Raw genomic sequence first — 17,250 nt, forward strand, 5'->3', positions numbered from 1 at the left:
TTGAATTGAGTTGAATTGAGTTGAGTTGAATTGAGTTGAATTGAGTTAGCTTTATTGTCACAAGTACTCAAATGAATACAGTGAAAACTTTATAAGTCGCCACTTACAGTTACACTTACAATCCTTAGTGACAGAATAGAGAAATGAAGAAGAAAAAGTTACGTTACAGCTATACACAGTATAAACATAGGTCAGAAAAACAAGAAGCAAAGTTAAACAGACAAACATTGCAGTCTCTCTCCAAAGGCTCTCCACAGCAGACCAGCACAAGGGGCTTCGACGTGCTCTGACCCCTGGCTGCTGTGATGCTCCACACTGGGCTGCTGGTCATTGGCATCCCTACTCTCCAGTCACTGGATTCTCCACCGACTGCCCACCCCAGGGCCAGGTGTCCAAGGCCTAGAGAAGGGAGGGGAGAGGGAGAAAAAGAAGAAAAAGAATGGGCAGAGCAGAAGATTTCTGGCTGGAGCATCCTACTCTATTGCCATCTGTTTCCAGCCAAATTTTGCATCCATGTTTCCACTGTCCCTTTTATGCAATGAACTACAACTTTCCTCACAAAAGGCTGCTCTGACGCAGTGTACCAAATACCTCGTGCAGATGGGGAACAGAAATATTTTGACACGAATCTGGTTTTTTGTTTAACCCCCTGCCAGAAAATCTTGAGGCTGTAATTTCATAACAGAAAGCACCACACAAATCAACAGGGCGTCTGTGATATTGGTGTGGGACACAAGTTGCTCTGCCTGATTCTGCTAAATTGGCTTTGTCATTTACACTGCAGCCTTTTCCTCTGAGTGGTTCCAGGTTTTCACTTTCCTTTTTATTCCTCTGCAGTGGAACAGGTTGAGCTGCAACTGTGATTTTACAGCGGGTTGGTATTTTGCTGATGAGTCTAATTGCACACAATCACATGACAAGCGACACAAATCCCAAAAGGCACAGGGAGGTAAAGAATGTCCTGTAAACTGTGATGACTAATTTAATCACACGGCCACTTCTGCTTTCTCAGTAACAGAACAGCAGGTCGAGACTAGTAGAGGCAGCTTTCTCATCAGCATTTGGCGAGATCTCTTTTTGGGAGTTGGGTTATCAGGTGGCCAGTCCCGATATGGAAGCCACATCGATCCTTGTCCATCTCTTCCTGTCAGTCATTCACCTCAGCTCCAGCATGGCTGATATCTCCTGCATGGATGAGGCTGGCCACCCAGTGGACTGGTAAGTACAAATGAGATGTGCTTCTGCGTGCTGAATGAAGTTGAGGTCCAGTGACACCAATTGGCCAGGCAGCCCCGGCCACAATAAAAAAGACCCCGTTCCACACTGGGTGAGAATGGGTTTTCACTTAAAGAGTGCCTTTCACAAACTCAGATCCTCACAGAGCACTTTACAACCAGTGAAGTGTGGCGGACTCTCATAACATAGGAAAGCTGAGAGCCAAGAACAAACTCACTGCGATATCAATTGAGGAACAAATTCTGGAGAGTGCTTCACTATAATGCTGCAGGACCATTTAACATCTGTCTGATAGACGGCATCTCCTACAACGCAGCACTCCCTCAGTATTGTCCCAGAGGGCCAATGTTAGTTGAAGGATTAATATTGGCTCGGTCACCAATTACAATTTCCCTCTTCTTCTTCCAAGTGATGTCCCTGGGTCTTCTACATCAACCTGAAGGTAGATAGAACTTCCATTTAACACTTGGTCTGAAAGATGGCGTATCCTACTATGCCTCCTCAGTACGACACTGAAGACTCAGCGCAAATAAAGTAGCCAAGCTTGACTGAACCATACAACTAAGAGGCAAAAATTCTCCAAACTGAACCACTGAACATGCCATCATTTAAAGAGGTCATGGGTAGGCTGATGTGGGGTTTAAAATAAATGTCACCCTAATTCATAGGCTGAACTTATGCAAACTCACAGGAACTAATTTCTCTTTTCTTTAAAATCCATTCAGAACGGGTGGGTGTCGCTGGATGGATCAGCATTTATTGCCCATCCCTAATTGCCCTTAGAAGGTGGTGGTGAACTGTAGTCCATTTAATTTAGGTTGACCCACAATAACATTAGGGAGGGAATTCCAGGATTTTGACTGAGCAACAATGAAGGAACGGCGATATATTTCCAAGTCAGGATGGTGCGTGGTTTGAAGGGAAACTTGGAGGTGGTGGTGTTCCCATGTATCTGCTGCCCTTGTCCTTCTAGATGGAAGTGGTTGTGTGTTTGGAAGGTGCTGTCTGAAGATCTTTGGTGAATTTCTGCAGGGCATCTTGTAGATAGTACACACTGCTGCTACTGAGCATCGGTGGTGGAGGGAGTGGATGTTGAAGGTGATGGATGGGATTCCAATAAAGGGAGCTGCTTTCTCTTGGGTGGTTTTGAGTGTTAATGGAGCTGCACTCATTCAGGCAAGTGGAGAGTATTCCATCACACTCCTGACTTATAAGAACATCAAACGGGAGTAGGCCATTCAGGCCCTCGAGCCTGTTCCACCATTCAATGGGATATTGGCTGATCTGTGGCTTAACTCCATTTACCTGCCTTTGGACCATATCCCTTAATACTTCTGCTTCATAAAAAGGCTAAGTAAGATTTAAAAATGAATAACTGATCCTGCATCAACTACTGTTTGTGGAAGAGAATTCCAAGTCTCTACCACCCTTTAAGTGTCGAAGTGCTTCCTAACATCTCTCCTGAATGGGCTGACCCTCATTCTAAGACTCTGCCCCGAGTTCTAGAATCTCCAAGAAGAAGAAATAGCTTACATTCATCTACCCTGTTGTTTCCTGTTAATATATGCAGGGGCAGATGATGGTCTGTTAATCCAGAGAGCCCAGTAACATTCGGTGGACCTGGGTTCGAATCCTGCCATTGCAGATGGTGGCTTTTGAATTCAATTAAAAATCTGGAATGAAGGGTCCAGATGAAGACCCTGCCAATTGTCAGGCGAAAAACCCATCTGGTTCACTAATGTCCTTCAGGGAAGGAAACTGCCATCCTTACCTACATGTGACTCCAGACCCGCAACAATGTGGTTGACTCCTAATTCCCTCTGGACAAAAATACTAGCCTAGCCAGTGACATCCTCATTCTGTGAACGAATAAAAAATTTTGAAGGCTTCAATCAGATGACATTCCGAACTTTAGAGAAAACAGGCTCAATTTGTATAATCGCTCCTCATAACCCAACTCTGGAAGCCCTGGTATTATTCTTATAAACCTACGTTTTACTCCCTCCAAGGCCAACCAATCCTTCCTAAGGTGTGGTGCCCAGTGCTCCAAGTGGAGTCTAACCAGGGTTTTGTACAACTACAGCATAACATCTGCATCCATATACTCCAGGCCTCTAAATATAAAGGCCATCAGTCCATTAGCTTCCTTGATTATTTTCTGCACCTGTTGGTGCTGTTTTAAAGATCTCTGCACTTTGAGGACATTTTTGAGGCCACTTTTGGAATATTACATTCAATTCTGATCACTCTGCTATAGGAAAGCTGTTGTGAAACTTGAAATGGTGCAGAAAAGATTTACAAGGGTGTCACCAAGGCTGGAGGGTTTCAGCTATAGGGAGAAGCTGAATAGGCTGGGGCTATTTTCCCTGAGCGTCCGAGGCTGAGAGGTGACCTTATTGAGGTTTATAAAATCATGAGGGGCATGGATAGGGTAAATAGACAAGGTCTTTTCCCGGGGATAGGGGAGTCCAAAACTAGTGGGCATAGCTTTAAGGTGAGAGGGGAAAGATTTAGGGAAAAGGGGACCTGAGGGGCAACTTTTTCATGCAGAGGGTGGTGCGTGTTCAGAATCAGCTGCCAGATGAAGTGGTGGAGGCTTGTACAATAACAACATTTAAAAGGCTCCTGGATGGGTACATGAATAGGAAGGGTTTAGAGGGATATGGGCCAAATGCTGGCAAATGGGACTAGATTAATTTAGGATATCTGGTCGGCAAGGACGACTTAGATCGAAGGGTCTGTTTCCATGCTGTACAGCTTTATGACTCTATGTCTCTTGGGACATCCATTATATTTAACTTCATACCATCTAGAAAGTCCCCTGATCTAACTGTTTCTGGTCCAAAAAGGATAACCTCACACTTGCTTCCATTGGACTCCATTTTCCGCAGTTTTATCCATTTCATCTATCAATATTCCTATGTAATTTTATGCTATCATCTACACTGTCTACATTGCCACCTAACTTTGTCCCATCAGCACATTTGGATATCTGATTTTCTATGCCATTGTCCAAGTTGTGAATAAGTAATGTGAACAACTGAGGCCCTGACACAGATCCTTGTGGGTAAGCATAGGTCTCATCCTGCCATTTTGGCCACCTTCCCATTATTCCTACTTTCTGCCACCTGCCACTCAACCAATTTCCCAGCCATGTCAGTAATTGTGCATTGTGGGCAGGTTTTAGGGAGTCAGGAGGTGAGATATTTGCTGTAGGATTCATAACCTCTGACTTGGTCTTGTAGCCATTGTACTGATATGGATGTCCAGTTCAGTTTCTGGTTCTGGTAAACACGAGGTTGGACCCTGGTCTAATCATGCTGTTGCTGGATACGATGGTTAGGTGCTAAAGCTGAATAAGTGAATTAGGAAAAATTTTAATCTATAACATTAACTTCCCTTCATACTTTCCACTTGCCTGGATGAGTGCAGCTCCAGTAACACTCAAAACCACCCACTTCATATTTACTAAAATTCATTCAGACTTTTGTGGCATTAATCGATGGGTTATATAGGTAGACTTTGTGAGTGATGTAATTGATCCATCTTCACTTAGTAACCTTATTTAGATTCACTGATGAATGAACAGGTACATGTAAAGGAGGGGAGAACTGAGTGCCCATCTTTATTTTTCCACTCCCCACCTGGTTAGTTTAAAAAAAGTTAATTTAAAAATAATTCCTTCCTTCATGAATACCTTGGTCCCAGAACCAAGTGAATTTATGTTTTTAAAGGAGGCTATTTAACCAGGGTTTCTTGAATTAACAAAGTGAGTTTATTCGTTACTAAACTGAGAAGTGATATTAACATAACAGAAATCCACAAAGATTACAAATAAGAAATGAGTGTTTGTGATATACATAAATGATCTGGTGGAAGGTATAGATGGTCTGATTAGCAAGTTTGCAGATGACACCAAGATTGGCAGAGTAGCAGATAGTGAAGGGAACTGTCGGAGAATGCAGCAGAATATAGATAGATTGGAGAGTTGGGCGGAGAAATGGCAGATGGAGTTCAATCCAGGCAAATGCGAGGTGATGCATTTTGGAAGATCCAATTCAAGAGCGAACTATGTGGTAAATGGAAAAGCCCTGGGGAAAATTGATGCACAGAGAGATCTGGGTGTTCAGGTCCATTTTACTCTGAAGGTGGCAACGCGGGTCGATAGAGTGGTCAAGAAGGCATACGGCATGCTTTCATTCATTGGACGGAGTATTGAGTACAAGAGTTGACAGGTCATGTTACAGTTGTATAGGACTTTGGTTCGACCACATTTGGAATACTGCGTACAGTTCTGGTCGCCACATTACCAAAAGGATGTGGATGCTTTGGAGAGGGTGCAGAGGAGGTTCACCAGGATGTTGTCTGGTATGGAGGGTGCTAGCTATGAAGAGAGGTTGAGTAGATTAGGATTATTTACATTAGAAAGACGGAGGTTGAGGGGGGACCTGATTGAGGTCTACAAAATCATGAGAGGTATAGACAGGGTGGGTAGCAAGAAGCTTTTTCCCAGAGTGGGGGACTCAATTACTAGGGGTCACGATTTCAGGGTGAGAGGGGAAAAGTTTAAGGGAGATATGCGTGGAAAGTTCTTTACGCAGAGGGTGGTGGGTGCCTGGAACACGTTGCCAGCAGAGGTGGTAGAGGCGGGCACGATAGCGTCATTTAAGATGTATCTAGACAGATACATGAATGGGCAGGGAGCAGAGGGATACAGATCCTTGGAAAATAGGTAATAGGTTTAGATAGAGGATCTGGATCGGCGCAGGCTTGGAGGGGCCGAAGGGCCTGTTCCTGTGCTGTAATTTTCTTTGTCCTTTGTTCTTTGAGTGCAAAAAGATAAAAGGAAAACAAATCAGGATCAGTCTTTTAACTAAACAAACAAAGAACAAAGAACAGTACAGCACAGGAACGGGCCCTTTGACCAACATATTTTGCCCTTCTATTCTAAAACTTAATTATTCTTGAATTGTTCTTGAAAAACATTGAGTTGAAAGTTGTAGTTGTTGCAACAGTAGCACTGTTAGTTGAGCAATTGATTTAGTAATTCTCAGCTTTGTAAGTGAATCAAAACTCTTTTGTCCTGTTTCCTTTTAGCAGTGGCTGATAGATTGAGCGAATTCTTCTGTTGTGTTGTTCCCTTTTAACTGGCCTGCTGTATAGTTGACTTCCAGCACCCAGAGTCAGAGAATATCTTTTCCCTTTCCTTTTTCTTGTAATGCAGGGAGATTTGCAGAGTTGTTCTCAGAGCTGTGATCCTCACAGCACACTAGGGCACCCATCCACGAATATACATAGATTTGTGTTGCAGTCAATTTTCAACCATTTCCTTGTGTTTTCCTGGAAGGAAACGGACAAATACTGCAAACATGCTGCTGAGAGGGGAGACAGCCTCCCCATTTTCTCTAACAGTTATAGCTTGCCCTGTGTTTGAAATTTCCCTTGACACTCTATGGGTATAACATTCCATGGTCCCACACAGAACTTTGCCAGACAATTACTGAATTTACATCTGCAGTCATTTTTGTTTTTAGCTATAGCAGATTTCTGTTTTAAAAAAGCACATTTTGGGATTAGAAGTTAGCAATCACCATGGTATTTTGGGGCTCTGATCTTCATTGTGACAGTATTTGTTTCATCTTCTCTGTGAAGTCTTTCACTTTAGATAATATCCTATGCCCATGTAAAGCAGTGTTAAACGTCAATGATCAGCTTTTGGCTGAGTCAGTAGCGCTGCTGTTGTATGAAAGGATTAACTGATATCACACAATAAACTCTGTCATCAGGATATAAGGAGCAGCCCCTGGAAAGAGTTAACTAGAATTAGAATCCCTACAGTGTGGAAGCAGGCCATTCAGCCCATCAGGTTCACACCGATCTTCTGAAGAGCGACCTACCCAGGCCCAACCCCCCACCCCTATCCCTGTAACCCCACGTTACTCACAGCTAATCCACCTAGCCTGCACATCCCTAGACACTATGGGCAATATACCTAACCTACAGGTCTTTGGACTGTGGGAGAAAACTGGAAAACCCAGAGGGGACCCATGCAAACAAGGGGAGAACATGCAAACTCCAACTGACAGTGAACCCAGGTCCCTGGTGCTGTGAGGCAGAAGTGCTAACCACTGAGCTGCTGTGCTGACAATGCTTGACCAGTTCTCCAAGAGTTGTTAAAGCTGTGTGCTTGTTATCAAAAAAAGATTGCTTTCATAATTATCATGTGAACGTGCTTTTAAATTGAACCTGAAATTTCGCAAGAGACCATCATGTCTGTCTAGCAACTAGCTCTTGAATAATATATGCTACACCCATTATAAGACAACAAGATTGAGCCTAGCTTATGCCAAAGATGTCATGTGGACATTAATCTCCATGTGGAATCTATAGCCTAGATTAATACCTACAATAAAGACTGGTGGTGGTCAATCTACCCAGATTAGCCCAAATGTTTTCAGCAGAAAGCAACATATACAAAACCTAAAATTAAAACAAAATACTCTGGATTCTGCAGACTTGAAATAAAAGCAGAAACTGCTGTGTAAACCAGCAGGTCTCTGGAGGGAGAAACTGAGTTAATATTTTGAGTCTGATATGACTCCGAACAAATGAAATGTTAACTCAGTTTCTCCCTCCACAGACCTGCTGAATTTCTCTAGCACTTTCTCTTTTTATTTTATATGTAAGACCTGCCTCTGAGTCTGACACTTGGAATTCCAAATCCCACTTCAGGACTTTGTAAAAAATTCATTCATGGTATGAGGGCATTGCTGACTATGTACAAGGCTATGGGAAAAGGACAATGGAGTGGAACTTTCTGAATAACTCCAGCAGAGAGTCAGCACGGACATAACAGGCTGAGCGGCCTCTTTCTGTGCTGTTTCCAACCTGTGACAAACACTGTTTCTGATGTGTTTCAACAGGTTCATTATTAGCTGCAAAATCTTTCTGAACCTGCCCCATTTGTTCCCAAAGGGGAAGACAGGAACCACACAAGACTGTAGCAAGCAGATGTACAGATTTGCCACAGGATGCATATGTAGCTATCGATAATAATAGTTGGCCTGTTTTAATTGATCAGTTTAGAGGGGTGGGTGTGGGGCATGTGCTTGTGGGTTCATTTGTTGGGCAGAACCCAGGACACACAAGTGGCTGGGGTGCCGAAGTATATACAGGAACAAGAACAGAAGTTGCTGGAAAAGCTCAGCAGGTCTGGCAGCATCTGTGAAGAAAAAAATCAGTGTTAATGTTTTGGGCCCAGTGAACCTTCCTCAGAACTCTTTTATCCTCATCTGAACATATGCGATGGAAACGGAGGAACTGAGAGAATGGGATGGAGTCTTTACAGGAAGCAGGGTGTGAGGATTTATAGTCCAGGTAGCTGTGGGAGTCGGTGGGTTCATAGTGGATATTAGTGGCCAGTCTATCCCCAGAAATGGAAGCAGAGATGTTAAGGAAGGGAAGGGAGAAGTCAAAGATAGACCAGGTGAAAGTGAGGGCAGGGTGGAAATTGGACTTTGGAAATTGGAAATTGGAAGGATGAACTTTTCCAATTCCGGATGAGAGAGGGAAGCAGCACCGATGATATCATCGATATATCGGGGAAAGAGTTGTGGGTGGGGGTTGGAGTAGGACTGGAACAAGGAATGTTCCACGTACCCCACGAAGAGACAGGCATAACCGGGGCCCATGCGGGTACCCATGGCCACCCCTCTGACCTGAAGAAAATGAGAGGAGTTAAAAGAGAATTTGTTGAGGGTGAGGACAAGCTCGGCCAAGCGGAGGAGGGTGGTGGTAGGTGGGGATGGTTCAGGTCTTTGCTCCAGGAAGAAGCGGAGAGCCCTAAGACCCTCCTGGTGGGGAATGGACGTGTAAAGGGATTGCAAGTCCATGGTAAAGAGGAAGCGGCTAGAGCCTGCAAACTGGAAGTTTTGAAACCGGCGTAAAGCGTCGGAGGAATAATGGGTGTGCGTGGGCATGGATTGGACCAGGGGAGAGAAGACTGAGTCAAGGTAGGAAGAGGTAAGTTCTGTGGGGCAGGAGCAGGCTGAAACAGTGGGTCTGCCCAGACAGTCCTGTTCGGGGATTTTCAGAAGGAGGTAGAAGTGAGCTGTGTGGGGCTAGGGGACTACCAGCTTGGAAGCAGTGGGGGGGAGATCACCAGATGAAATGAGATCAGTTACTATAGTTGACACAGTGGCCTGTTGCGTCATGGTGGGGTCATGGTCCAGGGGAAGGTAGGAGGAGGTATCTGAGAGCTGGCGCCCAGCCCCTGCAATGTAGAGGTCAGTACGCCAGACTACAACAGCACCACCCTTATCGGCAGGCTTAATAACAAAGTCAGGGTTAGATCTAAGTGCACGGAGTGCAGTCAGTTCGGAGGGAGATAGGTTGGATTTGGTGAGGGGAGGACAGAGAAATGGAAGTGACTAATATCACATCAACAGTTCTCAATGAACAGACCGAGTGCAGGTAAAAGGCCAGAGGGAGGGGTCCAGATGGAGGGGGAATGTTGGCACTGGGCAAAGGGGTCTGTAGGACCGGGAGAGGACTCTTGTCCAAAGAAATGGACCCGGAGGCGAAGACGGCGGAAGAAGAGTTCGGCATCATGTCATGCCCGAAATTCGTCAAGGTGGGGACGCAGAGGGATAAGGCTGAGGCCTTTGCTGAGTGCAGAACATTCAGCATCGGAGAATGGAGGGTTAGGAGGGATGGTGAATACCCGACAGGAGGTTGTGGGGGGAGGGGATGGAGTCAGAGGGAAGGGGAGGAGAGGAAGGTTCCAGAAGGCCATGGGTATCTTTCAGTTGTTGCATCTTGTGGGCTTGATCCCTGAAAGGAAAAGAAAAAGTTTCTTGTTATCATGACGAATAAGCTGGAGGATGAAGTGGAACTGCGGAGTGGTGCAGCCCTGAGCCAGTGTGTTGCGATGCTGTTGGAGAGAAAGGTTGAGAGTGTGTATGTGGCACCGCATGGCACTGAGTGTGGATCTCAGGATGTGGCGAGAGCAGCTGTCTGTGGAACGTTGAACATCACGGAGATATCTGTGATCCTGGGAGGGTTCAAAACACAAGGGATGAAACTTCAGTTGGAATCCACGTGGGGTGAGTCTGAGCTGGAGGCAGTCACTGAGGAATGTGATATGGCTGTGGAAATGAGATTTAGCAAATACCTGGTCAAACAGCAGGAGTGACAGTGAAATTAATGTCGGTCGGCAAGAAGAAAGATTGGAACGGAAATCCCGTCAGAGAGAGGAGCAGAACTTCTTCAAGGTGGGCATGCCGAGAAGAGAAGAGGTAGTGAGTTAAATACTAAATAAAAACCGAAAGAATTGCAGATGCTATAAATCAGGAACAGAAACAGAAGTTGCTGGAAAAGCTCAGCAGGTCTGGCAGCATCTGTGAAGAAATAAAATCAGAGTTAATGTTTCTGGTCCAGTGACCTTTCCTCAGAGCTGGTGCCAAAGTATATACCTCTGGCAGCAATGTGAGTGGCTGGATAAGCGAATCCAACCTGCTGATGGTAAGACAAGTCCTTCAACCTTGTTACCCTGGCAACAGAGGTCATTCTTTGTACTAAAGGTCAAGATTCGTTGGAGTTGAATGAAATTATTTTGGAAAAGCTGTCAGGAGAATTAAACAAGTACATCACTGTTGATTCTGAAGGCAATCTCTCTCTCCAGAGTCACTACACTGCCCCCCTCCAAAGTTACTACACTGTCCCCCTCCAGATTTTCTGCACTGTCCCCCTCCAGAGTTACTACACTGTCCCCCTCCAGAGTTTCTGCGCTGTCCCCCTCCAGAGTTTCTGCACTGTCCCCCTTCAGAGTTACTACACTGTTCCCCTCCAGAGTTACTACACTGTCCCACTCCAGAGTTTCTGCACTGTCCCCCTCCAAAGTTTCTGTACTGTCTCTCTCCAGAGTTTCTGCACTGTCCCCCTCCAGAGTTTCTGCACATTCCCCCTCCAGAGTTTCTACACTGCCCACCTCCAGAGTTTCTGCACTGTCCCCCTCCACAGTTTCTACACTGCCCCCCTCCAGAGTTTCTGCACTGTCCCTCTCCAGAGTTACTACACTGTCCCCCTCCAGAATTTCTGCACTGTCCCCCTCCAGAGTTACTACACTGTCCCCCTCCAGAGTTTCTCCACTGTCTTACTCCAATAGGCTTTGCCATTGGGATAGAGCAGGTATAATGTTGGAACAAGACTTGAAGCCAAATCAAGGTTCTTGAAGTAAGATTTGAATTTAAGAAGCTGTTTTCATCAATGATAAAGGTAGAGAATACACCGACAGATTTCACAGAAACAGAGAAGAGTAGTGGTAATGTTACTGGATTAGAAATCCGGATTTGTGCGGGCACAGTGGCTCAGTGTTAGCACTGCTGCCTCACAGCACCAGGGACCCGGGTTCAATTCCCGCCTTGGGCAACTGTCTGTGTGGAGTTTGCATGTTCTCCCTGTGTCTGTGTGGGTTTCCTCTGGGTACTCCGGTTTCCTCCCACAGTCCAAGGATGTACAGGTTGGGTTGGATTGGCTGTGAGAAATTGCCCGTAGTGTTCAGGGATGTGTAGATTAGGTGGGTTATAGGGGGATGGGCTTGGGTGGGATGCTCTGAGGTTCGGTGTGGACTTGTTGGGCTAAAAGACCCGTTTCCATGCTGTAGGTATTCTATGGAACTCCATTTGTTGGGGATATGAGTTACCAATCCCACCATGGTAGATGGTGAAATGTGAATTCTCTATAAATCTAGCCTAATGGTGACCATCTGTCCAAATGTTGTAAAAACCCATCTGGTTTACCACTGTCCTTTAGGGAAGGAAACTGCCATCCTCACCTGGTCTGGCCTACATGTGACTCCAGGCCCACATCAATGTGGTTGATTCTTACGCAGCCTCTGGCCTAGCCAGTGACACCCATATCACATGAATGGATTGTTTTAAAAATTTGTTCCTGGGACTAGTGCAAGTATTTGAGAGAATTCCCAATTCCGTGAATCAGACCTTTACAAATGGCCGGAGAGGGACAGTGGAAGTTGTTAGGTGTGCAGGTGTGCATTCTGGAAGACCTGCCCTAGTGATATGACCCTGTGCCTTATCGTTACAAATTAAGAGTGAAGCATCCTTTCAGTCTACACCTAATGCTCCATCTGTGCCAACCAATGCCACCTCATGCCTGATGTGGAGCTGCCAGTGTTAGACTGGGGTGGACGAAGCCAGAAGTCACACAACACCAGGTGATAGAGCAACAGGTTTATGTGAAATCACCAGCTTTCAGAGCACTTCTCCTTAGTCAGGTGAAGTGGAGGGAAATGCACAGGCGCAGGAGATGCCTAGTAAATACCTCTCCCCTTGCCCCCATGTCATGTTACACTCCTCTAATTACCTCCCAATAGCAGCTTGTATCCCCCACACCCACTTACGGCCACCTTACCCATCACTCTTACATACATTGTGCCAACTCGCTTATTATTCACCATGAGCCAAGCTCTCAACCTGGATAGGATAAGGTGAAGTTAGGAATGAAGGTGTATTTTAGCCTGGCACGTAGTTTGTCCACATTTCCCAACCATTTGGCTCTCCTCCCAGAAAAGCTGGTACTTGGGGAGTGGTAGGTTGAGGCCTTTAAGTGGCTGTTCATTAAGCATTTGATGGCATCATCTGTGAGTAGAGAAGGTCACCCATGTACATTCTCACACATTGGCATTTTTTGCTGAAAAAAAGAGACACAAGCTCTGTACCACCAATCAGGTGTCTGGATAGCTCTTTGTCAGTTTTCTGAAAGGTTGATAATCCCTTCATAACTTTGACAGTTCTGATCAGCTTATGCACAATGTGCACACTCATGCGTACTTTTAATAATCTCAAAGAGCGCCTGACCTCTCCCACAGCGCACCTTATATCTCCCAAACATGTGCTAGAACCATATTGAAAATGGAGCCTTACATCTCCAGAAGAGTTGCCTGTCTTTCCAAATGACACTGACCGCTTTAAACTTTCTCTTGCCAGGTCGATAATTGTCCAAAATTGGATATGACTGCATATTGAACCTTTGCAACTCCTTTGTGAACCACCCATCTTGAATCCTGACTCAACTCCAATTCCATCCCACACCATAATGAGAAGTGCCATGTTTAGGGAAAGGATTTAACATTTTCTGGCACTTTTGCTCACCATTGTGGTGAAAGTCCCAGGCAGAGTGTGTGTTTTCCGAATAATATCGAGCCCATCGGCTATAAACCTGCCTTTCTATCTCAGGAGAAAACATGGACTGCAGTGGATGAAGAAGGCAGCTCACTAGGGCAACCAGGGACAGGCAATAAATGCTGGCTCAGCCAGCGATGCCCATATCCTGTGAGGGGATAAAAATTCAGTTCCCAATGGTTTTGGTTATTCAAAGATTATAAACAACCTGCTATAGGAAAGAAATAGCAAGAGCTGCCGATGCTGGGGTCAGAGATAACACTGTGTGGAGCTGGAGGAACACAGCAGGCCAGGCAACATCAAAGGAGCAGGAAAGTTGATGTTTCGGGTCGGGATCCTTCTTCAGAAATGGGGAGGGGGAAGGGAGCTCAGAAATAAATAGAGAGAGGAGGGGTGGGGTTAGGGAAAGTAGGTGGGATGGTGATAGGTGAGTGCCTCTCTCTATTTATTTCAGAGCTCCCTTCCCTCTCCCATTTCTGTAGAAGGGTCCTGACCTGAAACGTCAACTTTCCTGCTCCGCTGATGCTGCCTGGCCTGCTGTGTTCCTCCAGCTTCATACTCTGCTATAGGAAAGGTGTTGTTAAACTTGAAAAAGTTCAGAAAAGATTTACAAGGATGTTGCCGGGTTTGGAGGTTCTGAGCTATAGGGAGAAGCTGAATAGGCTGGGGCTATTTTCCCTGGAGCATCACAGGCTGAGGGGTGACCTTATTGAGGTTTATAAAATCATGAGGGCCGTGGATAGGTTGAATAACCAAGGTCTTTTCCCCAGGGTAGGGGAGTCCAAAATCCAGAGGGTATAGTTTTAAGGTGAGAGAAAAAAGATTTAAAAAGGACCTGAGGGGCAATTTTTCGCACAGATGGTGGTATGTGAATAGAATGAGCTGCCAAAGGAGGTGGTGGAGGCAGGTACAATTATAGCTTTTAAAAGGCATCTGGATGGGTATATGAATAGGAAGGATTTGGAGGGATATGGGCCAAATGCTGGCAACTAGTTTAATTTAGGAAATCTGGTCAACATAGACGAGTTGGACCAAAGGGTCTGTTTCTGTTCTATACATCTCTATGACTCTAAGTCATGACACCATATAAAATTGTCAAAATTTGTTCTTATAATCCTAAGCCAATTGTACATTAGACAATTTTATGTAGCTTTTTCCAAGCAAGACATTTTGATTCTTGGGTGAAGGAATAACCTTCCAGCGTTTAAAGTAGTACAAATGAAATAAATCTATCATTATTTTCCATGTATTTAGATTTCGAGATTGTAATGTAGGACAAATCCTGAGATGTTTCACTGGAGAGATATAAAACCAACATTTGAAACTAAGCCACATATTAAGTAAAATATCCAAGTGCTATGTAAAAGATATAGATTTTAAGAAATATCTGAAAGGAGGAAAGTGATGTAAAGAGATGAAGAGGTTTAGGGAGCAAAGTTCTCTGGCCTGCAGCCCTGGAAACTGAAATGTAGAGTCATAGAGTCATACAAGACAGAAACAGACCCTTGAGTCCAACTTGTCCATACTGACCAAGTTTTTCAAAGTAACTTTAGTCCCAACTGTCTTCATGTGGCCCACATCCCTCTAAATATTTCCTGCTCATGAGCCTGTCCAAATGCCTTTTTTACTGGTGGCACAGTGGCTCAGTGGTTAGCACTGCTGCCTCACAGCACCAGCAACCTGGATTCGATTCCACCCTTGGGCAACTGTCTGTGTGGGTTTGCTCCCACTGTCCAAAGATGTACAAGCTAAGTGGATTGGCTATGCTAAATTGCCCCATGGTGTTCAGGGATGTGCAGATTAAGCGGGTTATAGGGGGATGTGTCTGGGTGGGACGCTCTGAGGGTCGGTGTGGACTTGTTGGGCCAAAGGGCCTGTTTCCACACTGTAGGGATTCTGTGTTGTAACTGTACACATTATCTGGCAGTTCATTACACAGACAAACCACTCTCTGTGTGAAGAAGTTGTCCATCAGGTCCCTTTTAAATCTTTCTTGTCCCATCTTAAAAATAGGTCAATCAGTTTTGAACGCTACCTGCCATTCACCTTATCTATGCCCCTCATGATTTTATAAACTTCTGGCAGTGTTAGCACTGATGCCTCGCAGCACTGGGGACCCAGGTTCAATCCCACCCTCAGGCAACTGTCTACGTTGAGTTTGCACATGCTCCCTGTGTCTGTGCGGGTTTCCTCCGGGTGCTCTGGTTTCCTCCCACAGTCCGAAGATTTGCGGGTTAGGTGGATTAGCCATGGGAAATACAGGGTTATAGGGATAGGGTTAGGGGGTAGGTCTGGGTGAGATGCTCTTCAGGGGGTGAGTGTAGACTTGATTGGCCGAATAGCCTGCTTCCACACTGTTGGGATTTGATTAGATTCAATTCTATTCTATAAGGTGACACCCTCAACATTCCACGCTCCAATGAAAAAAATTCCAGCCTCTCCTTATAACTCAAACCCTCCAGTCCCAGCAACATCCTGGTAAATCTTTTCTGAACTCTCTTCAATTTAATAATATCCTTCCTATACCAGGGTGACCATAACTGTGCACAGTTCTCCAAAGCTGGCCACATCAATGTCCTATACAACCTCAACAAGACCTCCCAACTCCTATACTCAATGCATTGACCAATAAAGGCAAGTGTATCAAATGCCTTCTTCACTATCCTATCTACCCGTGACTCAACTTTCAAGGAACTATGAACCTGCACTCCAAGGTCTCTTGGTTCAGCTCCCCAGGACCTAACCATTAAGGGTATAAGTCCTGCCCTGATTTGCCTTTCCAAAATGCAACACCTCACATTTATCTAAATTAAACTCCATCTGCCACTCCTCGGCCCATTGGCCCATCTGATCAAGATCCCATTGTATCCTGAGGTAACCTTCTTCACTGTCCACTATGCCCCCAGTTTTGGTGTCATCTGCAAACATACTAACCATCCCTCCTATGGTCACATCCAAATCATTTATATAAAATGACGAAAAGCAATGGACCCAGCATCGATCCTTGTGGCACATCACAGGCCTCCAATCAGAAAAGCAACCCTCATCTGACTTGTCATCTAATTATCCTTTCGTTACTACTCCATTACTGTGCCTTCCAGGTTTGTCATCTATAAGTTGCCCAAGTATATCATCAATCAGTCTGCTGGGCTGGGACTGAATTATATGTACCTCGATCCTTCAAACAGTGGCTGGAAACAGAGCCAGTACCTCATCAATATGACTGAGAGTGCCACCGGGAGGACTCTGCAGCAACTTTATTCCACCTATCATTCAAAGGCAAGTGTCAACATTTGGTGTGACCAATGCACGCGCGCGCACACACACACACACACACACACACTCACACATACACACACACACGCGCGCTCTCACACACACACACACACACTCACACATACACACACACGCGCGCTCTCACACACACGCACACTCTCTCATGCACACACACGCTCTCACACTCATACACATGCTCTCACACACACATACACACACACACACTCACACATGCACACTCACACATACGCACGCTCTCACAAATGCACACAGACACTCTCACACACACACACACTCATACACTCACACACACATTGACACATACTCATACACAGACTGACACACACACGCACACACACACACGCACACTCACACATACACACACACACGTGCACACACACACATGCACACGCACGCACACACGCACACACACGCACACACGCACACACACACACAAAAGCGCGCGCACACACACTCGCACTCGCACACACACAGGCACACACACACACGTGCACACACACACCACACACACACACAC

General features: G+C 45.4%; 1 protein-coding gene across 1 annotated transcript in view; it reads left to right on the forward strand.

Annotated features, from left to right (window-relative positions):
* Positions 1–1,015: 1,015 nt before the first annotated feature.
* Positions 1,016–17,250, forward strand: part of rpf1 (ribosome production factor 1 homolog) — a 94,619-nt gene continuing 78,384 nt past the window's right edge. Inside the window, exons 1-2 of the mRNA XM_048601556.1 lie at positions 1,016–1,218; positions 16,538–16,715. Coding sequence (XP_048457513.1) covers positions 1,112–1,218; positions 16,538–16,715 — 285 coding nt within the window. The 5' untranslated portion in view covers positions 1,016–1,111. The remainder of the gene's footprint in view (positions 1,219–16,537; positions 16,716–17,250) is intronic.

The sequence above is a fragment of the Rhincodon typus genome, chromosome 10, assembly GCF_021869965.1.
Source record: "Rhincodon typus isolate 14 chromosome 10, sRhiTyp1.1, whole genome shotgun sequence".
NCBI classification, from domain to species: domain Eukaryota; kingdom Metazoa; phylum Chordata; class Chondrichthyes; order Orectolobiformes; family Rhincodontidae; genus Rhincodon; species Rhincodon typus.